This window comes from Brachyistius frenatus, unplaced genomic scaffold, assembly GCF_029030835.1.
Source record: "Brachyistius frenatus isolate BFR_SWC_R1_liver_20210118 unplaced genomic scaffold, ASM2903083v1 Contig_62, whole genome shotgun sequence".
Lineage (NCBI taxonomy): Eukaryota > Metazoa > Chordata > Actinopteri > Embiotocidae > Brachyistius > Brachyistius frenatus.
The window spans coordinates 1,032,842-1,046,526 of NW_027210661.1; the positions used below are offsets into that span (position 1 = coordinate 1,032,842).

Sequence of the window (13,685 nt, forward strand, 5' to 3'; positions counted from 1 at the left end):
ATAGACAGTGCAGTATTTCTTTAGAGAATATTCTGTTGTAAAAGTCAGATTATGACCTTATGATGGACTCAGTATTCTAGCTGTCCTCTTGGGAGTTGCATAACGTCACTGTCCAGCACCACCTTCAGTCGTAAACTTTGTACATTTTGACCAAAAATCCCCGGGACAGGTTTAATTTGCCTCATTGAACGTCTCGCTTCCCCACATTTCATCTAACAAACTGTAGATCAGGCAAAGCTGCAACTCATCAAACTCTCACTAATCACACCTGCATCACCAGCAGCAGCAGCTGCAATAGGAAAACTGACCTCAAGCCAATCACTTCTGTGATGGGTTTAGGTGTTGAAACAATTAGGGAGCTGACAGCTTCAGCGAGTTGTTTGAGAGCATATGAGGAACAGAACCAGATAAAGTGAGGCGGTCTGTTGAGTTAAGAGGAAAAAAAAAAGAAACAAACAGATAATGCCAGGAAGACGGCAGGATCTGGACAGTCTGTTCTCTGCTTCCCCTTCCTCCTCCCCGTTATATAAACCCACACTGACAGCAGGCTCATTTCCCTGCCTGCGCTCTTTCACAGAAGTCCTCTTTTACTTTTCTCTAACGTCTGTTTTACAGCATACAGTAATGGGTTTGAGGATCCTGATTGTTCTGGCTGTGTTAATGGGGGTAACTGGGATCAACAGTGTGACAGTCAGACCTGAAACGGCCTCGACAGACGGATCAGCTCATCCCAACAGTGTACCCGAGATGGCAGAGGAAACAGGAAAGGTGAGAAGCACTAGCTATGACTGATGGTGGTGCATAATTTTGTATTCTTTTTAACGCGTTTTGAAGCTAATCAGCCGCATTTCACCGTATGGTATTGTTCAAGAAGAATCTGGGCTTGCCACTAACCAAGCATCTCTATGGGTTTGTTTGTTGTAAAATAAATAATCAGAACAGAAAAAAAAATACACTTTAAAAGAAGGACATATGTCTTTGTTGCAATCATTATTATATGAAAACCATTCTGTACATAGTACAAAAGCCATTATAAGCTCAAGTGAAAACACAGAGCTTGCTGTAATGATCCATTTTTGAACAGTGACTGCAGAGTGTAGAGGTCAAATGGTTCTAAAATCAGAGTAATAAATATATTTTCTTCAGGGGTCAGACGTTAGCAGGGAGGGAAACTAAAACAACAAAGAAAAGTACAATGTCCTGTCTTTGTTTGGCTCCATAAATTAAAGCCTTATTGTCAAATCGTGGTTGATGAGGGACGGGGGAGATGTCAAAAGTCCAACAGTGAACGGTTGAGCAGACGGCTTTCAGCTCTTCCACTTGTTCTTCTTTGCAGGCAGCTGTCCTGTGGCCTCTAAGTATTTGTGGATGAGTTCTTCTTGTGTGGCAGGCAGGCAGGGCTGATATCTGCTGTAGTCCATGGTGTACTCTCCTTTTCCCTGAATAAACAATGACGCAACATGTTAGTAATTCTAAGGAATTATTGAAATCTTATTGAACAAACTGTGTCTGAATTTTAAGAATCGTGTGTGAGGGTGTAATTTTCACTATTTTTTACTCCAGTTTCAGTTTGATTTCCTCTCTAAAAACTCTCTGAACAGTGTTCACTGACTGTCAAGCTGCCAAGATCCGGCGGAGAGAACTGAGGAGCTGATCAACATACTGACATACTCATCTGAGTCTCCCTCACTTATTACTGTGAGCTCTGCGCTCTAACATTTCTGAGTGCTTTGTAGGTGTTATTTGCCCTGTATGTCACTTCTCTGGCTCTGTAGAAGGTGGAGGCTGCACCAACAGACTGAGGAGGACTGAAGACGTTGGAAAAACACTGCAGAGTTCAGATTTTTTTCTTTTTTAAATAGAAAAGAATCTATATTTAGAAATACAGTTATAGATGCTACAATTAAATATCAAAGGCAGTAGTAAATACATAAAAACACAGTTTATCACAGAGTATCACCATTATCTTAAATGCTCAACATGATCTGACTGAAATGGATTTTTAGGGTGTCCGAGGTTGAACTTACTTCAGTACAGGAGCGCAGTTCTGTGGCGTAGCCAAACATGTCGTTCAGAGGAACCTGTTGGGAGAGACCAGTTGAAATTAGTGAAGGAAGACGGAGCGAAAAGATAGTGGATACGTGCTGTTTGAAAGATGTACAAACTAGACTCACATCAGCGTAGAGAGTGAAGTATCCCTCAGCTCCGTCCTGCCCTGTGATGACACCGTGGCGACGGTTTACTCCAGCAATGACGGTTCCCTGAAACTCCTGAGGAGCAACGATTTCAACCGACATGATCGGCTCCAGGATGGTTGCGTTGGCCTTCTCCATGGCTGTGAAGGGAGACCAACAATACCAGAGTTTAATGCACAAAAATACCAAATGAAGCAGACACTGAAAGAGATGAAATGACCTGAGAACAGGAGGTCGGTGTGACCTTCACCTTGTTTCAGAGCGCCCTCCCCCGCGCGGATGAAGGAGATCTCATTGGAGTCGACCATGTGGTTTGCTCCGTCTTCCAGGAGGAATCGGACTCCTGAGATCTTGTGCCCGCTCAGTGGTCCCTTCACACAGGCCTCCCTGAAGCCCTGTGGCATGATGGGAAGAAACCAGCAAGAGGAGACGATGAGACTGAAAACATACATTGCTTTTAATCTGTGTTTGAATAAATATTTATTCACACTGAATATTTCACATATATATAGCGGAGTGTGGTGAGAACTGTAGTTTGCGCTCGCCTTTTCAACGGCGGGTACAAATTGCTTCGGGACGTTGGTTCCGACAGTCTGGTCTTCAAACTCCAGCTTGGTGAAATGCTCTGGCTCGAGAGGCTCAAGGACCCCGATGACTTTACCGAACTGCCCGGAGCCGCCACTCTGCTTCTTGTGGGTGAAGTCAAACCTACAGAAAAAGCAATAAAACATCCAGATTTTAAAGTAATGATGATGCAGTGGATCCGGAGGAAATTGTTTTAAGAGTTATACAAATCTTTGCATATTTAGTATCCGGATCTTTCAGTTAGAGAAGACCGTCATTTCTAAACATATAATTGAAAATGTATTTGTTTTGTTATTATTATCATCATTAATGAAAAAGTATTTGTAAATGTTTGGAGGGGATCTTTATATGATCTGGATTTTATTAACCTCAGCTCACCTCATTAAAATGTAAACTTACCTTTATATTTTAAGTGTAGTTGAAACACGGACTTCTGCAGCACCAAATTATTATATTAAAAACATTTGTAAAGGTCTGTTTGAGGGCACTGAAAGTTCTCTAAAGTTGTTTGAAGTCAGGAGGATATTGAAAACAAGACAAAGGCTCTGTCGCTTTAAAAAAAAAAAAAAAAAAAGAGGGCGGTGCTCAGAGCTCTGCTGTCAAAGGAAGTAGGAAGTAGTCTTTCCACTAACATGAGGAGCAGCTGACTCGGAACACTAAACAGATTAAATTTTCCACCTGACAAGTGGTCGACAGGAAGTCTCAGCTTCCACTTACAGGCAAGATCAGACTCCCTAATTTAATTCACTGTTCATCACATTTTACAGCTGCACAGCTCTTCACCCTGAACTTAAATATTTGCTTTCCTTTCCACTTTTTACAGTGGTTGTCTTATGTCTAAGATTTGTGGAAAGATAAAAGCTTCACTCTGCTCACACATGAAGGTCAAAGTCCTTCGGGGACTGGAAGCCCATCCCTGCTCACTGGACCAGCTTCTGGCCTCATTCCCTCTATTTTATTTCCCTCTTTCTCTGTCCACAGAAAGAAGTAGCAGAGGTAGCTGAAGAGGAGGATGTGATGGCAACTGGTGATCTGAACCCCAATCACTACCCTGCTCAGAGAGCAGCTAAGGTGGTCCAACACTACCTCAACACCCGCTACGGCTCACCGTACAGGCTGTTTGGACTGCAGAGGGTCAACAGTGGAAACGCAGAGGTGAGCTGGCCTTCAAAACATCAACAAGCCTCAGACTTTTACATCCGTGTTAGCTGGTCGACACACAGAAAGCGATGGACACAAGTTCTACCTATGGCTGAATCCTGATTTCTCCTTTAGGACGTGGCAGAGTCTGGAAGAAAGTATCAGCTGGAGATTTCAGTGGAGGAGATCATCGGAAAGGTACGGTATGTTTTTGGCTTTGTTTTTTGTTGTTTTTAAATCACACGGAAAAAAAAAATCACAGAGATCGTCCGATTAAGATACAGAGAAGAATCACTACAGTAGCTTCATTCATATTTTGAGCACCTTTTATGTCTCATTGTAGATTTGGTTTGATTCCTGACTGCACTACACATCCAATTACATTTTTTCTGAGTCATATAAATACAAACTTTTTTTTAATTACTTTTGGAGCTGTAAGGTTTATTTGGTTTTGTCTCTAAAGACATCTAAACAGACAAATACGGAGAAACATAATCTATGTTCCCCCCCCCCCCCCCCCCCCCCCCCCCCCCCCCCCCCCCCCCCCCCCCCCCCCCCCCCCCCCCCCCCCCCCCCCCCCCCCCCCCCCCCCCCCCCCCCCCCCCCCCCCCCCCCCCCCCCCCCCCCCCCCCCCCCCCCCCCCCCCCCCCCCCCCCCCCCCCCCCCCCCCCCCCCCCCCCCCCCCCCCCCCCCCCCCCCCCCCCCCCCCCCCCCCCCCCCCCCCCCCCCCCCCCCCCCCCCCCCCCCCCCCCCCCCCCCCCCCCCCCCCCCCCCCCCCCCCCCCCCCCCCCCCCCCCCCCCCCCCCCCCCCCCCCCCCCCCCCCCCCCCCCCCCCCCCCCCCCCCCCCCCCCCCCCCCCCCCCCCCCCCCCCCCCCCCCCCCCCCCCCCCCCCCCCCCCCCCCCCCCCCCCCCCCCCCCCCCCCCCCCCCCCCCCCCCCCCCCCCCCCCCCCCCCCCCCCCCCCCCCCCCCCCCCCCCCCCCCCCCCCCCCCCCCCCCCCCCCCCCCCCCCCCCCCCCCCCCCCCCCCCCCCCCCCCCCCCCCCCCCCCCCCCCCCCCCCCCCCCCCCCCCCCCCCCCCCCCCCCCCCCCCCCCCCCCCCCCCCCCCCCCCCCCCCCCCCCCCCCCCCCCCCCCCCCATTCACCTAAACTTAATATCATTGTGTTCACTAAGTGCTCATGGAACAACATTGTAATTAAGTATAGTGTATGCGTTTTAGTTAAAAGTAAACAGTGGAATAATCTCTGGTTTCAGAGTGAGCAGTTCTAACCTGGACTGACAGATTACTAAACTCCCAGAAAAAGGAGGCTCGCATGATTAACTGTGTGGTGCAGCTATGACTCACTGGCTGCCATGGTAACATCTCGACTACGCCTTTGCTCTGTCCAATCCCTCTCCTTTTTCTTGCTCATCAAACCTGCCTTTGTGCTTTTCTTCTTCTTCTTTTTTTTTTTTTTTAACCCCGTGTTGCTTTGTTTACCCGTCCAGACTACACAGAAATGCTCTGCAGAGGTTTTGTTTCCACGGGGAGAGAGGCAACACTCAGCCCAAGTCCAGGCCCCGTGTGATGAGCTCCTTAAAATCAACACTGCAGCTCAGGAGGAGGACTTATACCAACAGTACAAGATGAACCAAATCCTGCTGTCAGCACAATATTTACCTGGTAAATAACTGACAAACTGCGCATATTACTGCTCCTAAAGTCAGATGTTACACAACATCTGCTTTTGCCATTTCAACATTTAGTGTTGTGGTTGTTGAGGGAACTCTGTGTTCCTCTTAATCATAATGCATCACAAACAGCTGTCATCACTTGAAACTGTAATCTGATGTACAAGAAAACGTGATATATGTGGCATAATCAGACACTATACACACTTTCCTCAGATAGTCACGGTCACGTTGAGCATGACATGAGGCCTCTCTGGCACCTGGGCATTGTGGCCTCCAGCTTCATCATGCTGAATGAATCCACTGAAGACACCCTGTTCAACATGGCTCAGGTGGCCAACATCACACAGCTGGTAGGTTGTTTTATCTGTTGTTGCATCTGCTCATCATATTCAGTTATTTTAAGTAGGGTTTCTTGATAGGGGTGCATTATATTGGATTTTTGCTGATTGACAGATATATGCACATGCTCTCTTTGTTTTTCACAAAATTCATCTTGATGATCAGGATGAAGGTTTTTGAGATGGACAGTCCAATTTGTAGTGTTGAAGGAATGTGATGTGGCTCCTCGCATGACCAGTGCTGGGCAATCACGTAAAAAGCAACTTTGCTGTCTGATTTGAACACTTTTAAAACCTACACACTGCAGACATGCGGGTGAATCATCTGTTGTACATGAACAGAGCACAGCGATGTGATGTAAGAGGAGCAGGGGGAAGCTATCGACAGAAACTATCTTAGGAGTTTTTTGATCCACCTCTCTACAGTATTGTTGCAGCTTCTTTCAAGTTCGACGCAAGAGATGCAGGATCACCATTGTCCCAGGGTCATTGCGTCAAGAATTTCATCAAGCATCGAGCCGTCGGATAAAATTAAATTGGGATTTTATTGGCCTGTCATATTGGCAGAAATTTTCATTTTGGGCTAATGCTAATATTTGATATTAAAGTCAATATCAGCCAATATGATGATGCGCCGGTGTTATTGTGCATCCCTGGTACTGGAAACTGACTATTTAAATACCGGCATATATATATATATAAAACTGGAAGATTCTTCTATTTTTAAGGGACGCATTGTACAATGAATGTAAAAGCAAGTGCACTATGTCTGCATCATAGTGCATAATCCACACTCAGCTGCAGATTGTGCACACTACAGAAGGAGAGCTTCTGCTCAGTCTGTTCAATGTATTCAGGTTTCCAGTCACAGTCCTTCATCAGGCTTCCAAAGCAGGTTGCACAGATCAAATACTGAGAAAGAAGCTGCACACCAGTTGAGGATTAAACCTGTAACATTTGTACTGGACTTATGTTGTGTTATTGGGCTTTATTTTTTCCCTCATCTACCGCAGGCAACGGAGAACGACCAGATCAAGTTCGACAGTCATGTACTGCTGCATGAGTTGGTCTCCCAGGTAAACATTTACCATTTTAAACTTCTTAATACACTTGAAAATATTAATATCCAGAGCTACAGCTGGCTAATTGTTTTCAAAATCACCCTGATCAAATATTGAAATTTATTTATGAATGTGTAAAATGCCTTAAAAAATGAATGGCAACCACAACTCATCAATGTCGGGAGCTTTGTCTTCACATTTCTCAGTCAGACTCTCATGAATCTAAGGAGAACCCTGATTTGATTATTTCCAAACTGATTTGCAACATTTATAAAAGTGTAAACAGTAAATATTATCGATATTTTCATAATAATTATTGTTGCAGGAAATCCTTCACTGGAAGCTGCAGTTCACGTGGTCTCCTGCAGAGGGAGTCAAAGTGCTGAAGATGGACCAGCTGCCTCACTGCCATGATTGTGAAAAACCTCCAAACACAAACTAAACTGCTGGCATCCATCACACGGGGGTTACAACCAAAACCACATCTTGATGCTCACGTTTTGTATTCAAATATTGGAGCATAAATGTGTTTATAATGATGCTGCAAGTGCTAAGCCAAGATATGCTGTTGATTCTATCAGCACAAACCTTTTGTAGGACTAAAAAGTGGAGTTTAAACTCCACAAATTGTATTCAAACTTCATTTATATAAGTAAATGATATCTTTGCAATGTGCTGCATTTTTGGTTTATGGTGTATTTTAGCCTAATTAAACTGTTTACTAAAGAACAGTCTCATGTGTGTGTGGGGTTGTTTTTATATTCTGGTGAGTCCCTGCTTTTGGAGGGATAAGGCATAGTTTTCAGGGTTCAAGGTTAAGCATTTAGTTGTACTAGTTAAGGGGTGAGAGAAGGTATTGTGTTCATAAGTATCCCCGTGGGGATAGTGAAACAAGAACGTGTGTGTTGGGAGGTCAGGACTTACGGTACGGGGCTGGTGACCGTCTCTCTGAAAGCCACTTTGGGCTTCCCCATCACACAGGGACAGTTGTATTCCCTCTCCATCCTCTGAAACAACAAATCAAAAACATACAGCAGGTCAGATGTGCTACAACTTCAAAGTGACACTTGACATTCACTGTGTCTCAACGATTTGTGGAGGTTTGCTTGATGTCAAATGGGAGCTCACAAAGCACCACTGGTTAAGACAAACCATTTACTATGTTTTTAGATGGACTGTTCCATCAAAGCAGCAACGTCACATCTTGCATGAAACACTCAGTGTAACTTGGGAGTTCCACTCTGCCTGATCAGGTACCTGAGAGTAGATTTCAAGATGCAGCTCGCCCATGCCGGAGATGATGGTTTCTTTGCTCTCTGTGTCAAAATGCACTCTGAACGTGGGATCTTCCCTGGTGAAACGGTTGATACCTTTGGAGAATTTATCCAGGTCATTCTGGTTGAACACAAGATAATAAGAGATGCACAGAGATAAGAGAGATGCATATAGAGTTGTAGTCCTTACAGGTAAATGTCAGGATTTGTTACCTTGTTGGAAGGTTTCATGGACATGGAGATGACAGGCTCTGGGATGTGAATGGACTCCTGTGGGAACAAAATGATACACAAATGGATTCAAGACGCTCCTGGTATCTTGGGACAAAAGAAAAAAATGGTTTCCAAAAGCTTTTTAAAAACAAGCCGGTTTCTTGCTCTTCTGTCCAGTGAAAACATTTAGGCTACTCACCAGGGAAAGGTTAGCGCTCGTCTTGGATGTAAACGTGTCTCCACTCGCACAGTCAATCCCAAACAGAGCGCAGATATCTCCAGCATACACCTCATCGACATCCTTAAACAGCAGGAGTAGAAAAGAAAGGAGAGAACAAGGGGTTACATCGGGGGACTGACTCGATCCTAATATATTTATATAATATCAATGAATACTCTCTACAAAAAAAACGTCAAAATATTGAACATCTTGTTCAGACAGATGGAAACATGTTATTCTGGTGTCGCAGGGGATGTGGTTCTTATCTTGATTAAAGCTGAAAGAGGAACCTGACATTTTGACCAGTCACGCTCCTCTGCTGCTTCAACTACAAACCACAGATGGAAAACTGTGACCTAACAGCCTGCTGACGTGCAGCACGCCAGTTTGTGCTCACCTCCATCTGATCAGCATGGAGACGCACAAGCCTCTGAACTCTGACTCTCTTGCTTGTGCGTGTGTTGTAGATGTATTCTCCCTTCTTCAGGCAGCCCTGGTACACTCGTATATACGTCAGCTGGCCAAACCTTCCAGCCTGTTGATGAAAAACAACACAGCGTGACAGAATGAGACCTTCCTGTGATGCAAAAGTGTGGAAATAAAGCAGAGACAAGACAAAACTGATCTTCCCTTTCAGAGTATCTCACCTCCAGTTTGAAGGCCAGACCAACATAGGGGCTTGCAGAGTCTCTTGTAGAGTCCATTTCAATCTTGGATGTTTCAGTGGAATCTCTAACACAGTGAGAATCACACTATCATGAGTGGAACAATTTCCTCAAGAGAGAAAACGTTAAAAAATAATTCCAGGAGATTTTTCATGCAAACTGACAACCCGCAACCATACTTACTCATTATTGAGGATGGCGTAGTTTTTGACTTCGCTGGGGTTCGGCAGATACTCCAGGACAGCGTTGAGCAGTGGCTGGATGCCCTTGTTCTTCAGTGCTGTGCCCACCAACACGGGGCTGAAGAGACGCTGCACCGTGGCCCTGCGGATTGCAGCCTGAGGACACAGTGGTGAAAAGTGACAGTGATTATAAATACTGACGTAAAAGGTTCTCATCCCAGTTCAGATGTGCAGTTTATGAGTCATTTTGGATGATTTAAGTGGTGATGGTTTGCTGACTTTAAATTAATAGAAAATATCCTGTTTTTTTTGGCTCTAGCATAGACATAGTTATGCTTCGTGTTTTCATTAAAAACAAAAACCAGGACTTTGAATTTTTTTGCTTCGAATTTCCGTTTGTTATTATAATTTGTCAAAGGTCCCTCAGATTTCACACACAACACGTGTTGTCTGTCTGTGACGACACAAACCTTCAGGTCATCTTTGGTTGGAATCTTCTCCTCCAGGAACATCTCTCCCAAGAGTTCATCAGCGTTGGCGACACACTCCACCAGTTCCTGCCTCCTGTCTGCAGCCTCAGCGCGGAAATCTGCCGGGATCTCGTCATAGCGGACATTTTGACTGCAGGGAGGGAGAAACAGTTGGAGTCCATTTCATACAGTTCAGATTTGCAAAGAAGTTAGAAATGAAGACTTGCTGTGTTACAGATGCTGTTGGTAAATATTCTTTTAACTCTGCTGTAACCGAGCTGTCGGTCTCACGCCTTACCCAAATGGTCCTTCAAAGTACATGCTCCGCTCCTCTACAAGGTCAATGATGCCGCGCATGTTCCCCTCCAACCCGATGGGGATGTTCACAAAAGCAACGTTGTGGTTCAGTTTAGATCTGAAGGGAAAAAAACATTCATTTAAACGAGGGCAAAGGAAAACCACAGCTGCTTACAGCCTTTGTTGGTTGATTACTTGTTATGATTTCCTGCCTAAAGGAGGGACATGAGGGTTCACTGTTACTGTTTGTACCATAAGAACTGGATCCAGTCTGATACTCCCTTCACATTTTATGGTTTCCATCTCTATAGTTTCATTTATTGCAAAACCAAATAAAACAACATAAATTCAAGAAAATCCTTGCTGGAAACATAAATCATGCAAACAGAACTGGGAAATACAGAATTTGGATTTTGAGCTGTATTTTGCAATCTGATTTGGGATCTGGGGTTTTTATTGTAATGTGATGACATCGGTTAAATATAGTTGTTTTCCCTGGTTTTAAGAGATGTACCAAACCCTGGTTTGTGTCTGCCGGGTGAATGGAACCATTATGGTACATTATCTGCCAGTTTGGCTGACATGTTTAGAAAATTTGGGGGAAAAAAAAAAGCCTGAACAGAAAAACAAGGACTTCCCAAACCCTGCACCACTTTTACTTCCTTTCTCCACCTTTTGGTTTCCCACCTTCATCTGACACCAAACATATAGCATCACACAATCTGCGTGAACAAACTGTACCTCATCTGCTGCAAGGCTCGGCCGGGGTTGGAGCCCATTCGGTCCAGCTTGTTGATGAAGGTGAGGAAGGGAACGTTGTAGCGTTTCATCTGTCTGTTTACCGTCATGGTCTGACACTGGACGCCTCCCACGGCACACAGAACCAGCACGGCTCCGTCCAGCACTCGCAGCGCTCGCTCCACTTCGATGGTAAAGTCCACGTGGCCTGTGAAAGACGCGTTTAGAACGACTGTGCTGTACATGTGATGACACGGTCCTTTCAACTTGAGACACAACTACAGTCGTGGACATGATTCATCATCTTCTTCCTCTCGGACTGCAGGAAAGAAATCAAAGCATCTCCGATACAGTAAAATACACCGAAACACTTCACTGAACTACCAAATGGGCAAAGTGGGCGACTTTCTTGTGCCTCCAGATCCTCCGGGGCATCAGCCTGTATTTAATTGCTAGAAATAAATAAGTGTGAATCAATCCCCGGAGGATCTGGAGCCACAAGAAAGTCGCCCACTTTGCCCATTTGGTAGTTCAGTGAAGTGTTTCGGTGTATTTTACTGTATCGGAGATGCTTTGATTTCTTTCCTGGAGTCCGAGAGGAAGAAGATGAATCATGTCTATGAAGACTGAGTGAAATATTGTTTCTTTAATCTATTAACTTTGGCATTATGTAGTTTCTGTGGCAAATTGATCTTCTAGTTTAAGAAAGTGTGCTAGAAAAGCTTCACATCACCTGAAATATTAAGGATTTTAAAGGGGCATTGCTTTGATTCTACACATGATCAGTGTTCTCGTTAGGGTTACTACTACTACTCAACAATTACACTGTGTTTCTTCTGCAGCTTTGATCAAATCAAGCCTCGCAATGTAATCAGGACTGGACATCAGTAGCAGAGAGGATGCGTGACACAGTGGGGGGGGGGGGGATTTGGTTTGAAGAACATGAACGTTTAACCAGCAGAGAGGGTGTCCTTCCTACTAAACTGCACTGTGGGAAATGTAGCATCTAATGGACCCGTTCCAGGACCTGAAAGTCAGCCTGCCGCTTCAGTTTTGACCATCTATTGTTAAAATTGTCCCTCAGCAGCCCCCCAAACTTTCATGCAGTCATTAAAGATCAGATAAGAGCCCTAACCCCGATGATTATCGCCTAACCTTCCATTTGATGCTGTAAATCCTGTCCCCAGTGACCCGGGGTGAAGTACCTGGTGTGTCAATGATGTTGATGTTGTGATTCTTCCACATGGTGTATGTGGCGGCTGACTGGATGGTGATGCCTCTCTGTCTCTCCAGCTCCATGGAGTCCATGGTGGCTCCAACTCCATCCTTCCCCTTCACCTCGTGGATCTCCGCTATCCTGCCGGTGTAGTAGAGGACACGCTCGGTCAGGGTGGTCTTCCCCGAGTCGATGTGAGCGGAGATCCCGATGTTACGGATCCGCTCGTTGGGAATAACACCGGAGGAGCACGTCCGACAGCTGCCGACGAGCACCTTGAGGACACACACCAGAGGAACATCACGATCCAAAACATTTCTCTGTCCGTTTACCGATTGTGAAACGCAGAGGACCGGTGGTCCGTCAGGTCAAAATGAGGTTCAGGCTAGCTAATGTTACCTTTTTAAGCGTGACGCTCCCTGGTGCCAAAACATGCGTTTTAGCCAAATACAGTCCCGCTTTTAATAATCTCATTTTGACGGCAGGTTGGTCGAGCACAGCGTGGTCGTATTTCTGCTTTTACACGACCCCCAGCACTGCTGACAACCCGGTGAAAGTCACGCCGGGCCCCTGGTGGCTGGTTGTGAAACACTACTTCCGCAACTACGGAAACGCAGGCGGCCCAAAACTATAAATGTTTGTGTTAAACTAAAAAAAAACAAAAAAACAGCGAAGCACAATAAACAGAAGTCGTCTGCGATATGAACGTTTATCTGTTCAAATATATTAAACCCCAAATTTATTTGTTTAATAAAAACGCATAAAATGGACAAAGATGCTGCTTTCAAGTGTTGTCAGAGGGAGCGAGACAGACTCCGGCGAAGTGTTAAAATTATTTTTGTGAATAATCTTGATAGAGTCCCAGAGTGTTTAATGTTGGATAAATGAACACCATATTAGCCTACATATATATATAAAATGTTTAAAGTATTTAAAATACGTTGCCCTTATTAAAACATTTTGTAGAAACCATTAAAACATCGACTTTTTTAATTCAACCTGGCGTGTTAGTATGTATACCTTTGATAGAGTAAATATTCAAACTTGCTTAATTAAAAATGACATCAAGATTTTCTAAGTTGAGCAACTTTATTTATCACACAGATATTATGTACAAACTTAGTGCTCTAAAAAAAATGTTTTTGTTGAATACAGAATCACATATCCTGTGAAAAATCACGGATAAACATACTTTTTTTTTATTTTTTTTTTTTTACCATATATTGCTTGTAGGAAATAAAAAAAAATAGTTTTGAAGAAAAGACAACGAAAAAAAAACAACAACGTTGAGCCGTTGAAATAAAACGACGTCAATAAAGTTATTTAATTACTTTATTTTGAAAGGGATCAAAGTTATAACGGCGACAAAGGCGAAATCCCGAAGAGCACGTGAAGGCAGCACTTTAACGCACACTGAC

The 13,685-nt window shown here is 44.9% G+C and overlaps 2 protein-coding genes across 2 annotated transcripts; one reads left to right on the forward strand and one right to left on the reverse strand.

The window, feature by feature from the left end:
* Window positions 1-544: 544 nt before the first annotated feature.
* On the forward strand, window positions 545-7,723 carry lxn (latexin). The gene is made up of 7 exons (XM_069706348.1): window positions 545-768; window positions 3,762-3,935; window positions 4,056-4,118; window positions 5,408-5,582; window positions 5,807-5,943; window positions 6,945-7,007; window positions 7,318-7,723. Exons 1-7 carry the CDS (start codon window positions 625-627, stop codon window positions 7,432-7,434), a joined length of 873 nt encoding a protein of 290 aa, XP_069562449.1. The 5' UTR covers window positions 545-624; the 3' UTR covers window positions 7,435-7,723.
* Window positions 952-12,849, reverse strand: gfm1 (G elongation factor, mitochondrial 1). Its single transcript, XM_069706347.1, has 17 exons — window positions 12,667-12,849; window positions 12,257-12,542; window positions 11,055-11,259; window positions 10,315-10,431; window positions 10,017-10,167; window positions 9,548-9,702; window positions 9,347-9,431; window positions 9,097-9,234; window positions 8,679-8,780; window positions 8,480-8,536; window positions 8,250-8,387; window positions 7,917-7,999; window positions 2,741-2,903; window positions 2,446-2,590; window positions 2,175-2,335; window positions 2,028-2,081; window positions 952-1,439 (listed from the first exon to the last, which is right to left on the reverse strand). Exons 1-17 carry the CDS (start codon window positions 12,739-12,741, stop codon window positions 1,308-1,310), a joined length of 2,247 nt encoding a protein of 748 aa, XP_069562448.1. The 5' UTR covers window positions 12,742-12,849; the 3' UTR covers window positions 952-1,307.
* Window positions 12,850-13,685: the final 836 nt, after the last annotated feature.

Excerpts from the sequence above, each read along its gene's own strand:
- lxn (XM_069706348.1), top strand. The coding sequence starts at position 625 with ATGGGTTTGAGGATCCTGATTGTTCTGGCTGTGTTAATGGGGGTAACT. Across the intron at positions 769-3,761 it reads TGGCAGAGGAAACAGGAAAG|AAAGAAGTAGCAGAGGTAGC; the intron begins GTGAGAAGCACT and ends CTCTGTCCACAG. Across the intron at positions 3,936-4,055 it reads TCAACAGTGGAAACGCAGAG|GACGTGGCAGAGTCTGGAAG; the intron begins GTGAGCTGGCCT and ends TTTCTCCTTTAG.
- gfm1 (XM_069706347.1), bottom strand. The coding sequence starts at position 12,741 with ATGAGATTATTAAAAGCGGGACTGTATTTGGCTAAAACGCATGTTTTG. Across the intron at positions 10,432-11,054 it reads CGAGCCTTGCAGCAGATGAG|ATCTAAACTGAACCACAACG; the intron begins GTACAGTTTGTT and ends TTTTCCCTTCAG. Across the intron at positions 8,781-9,096 it reads TCCATGCTGATCAGATGGAG|GATGTCGATGAGGTGTATGC; the intron begins GTGAGCACAAAC and ends CTGCTGTTTAAG.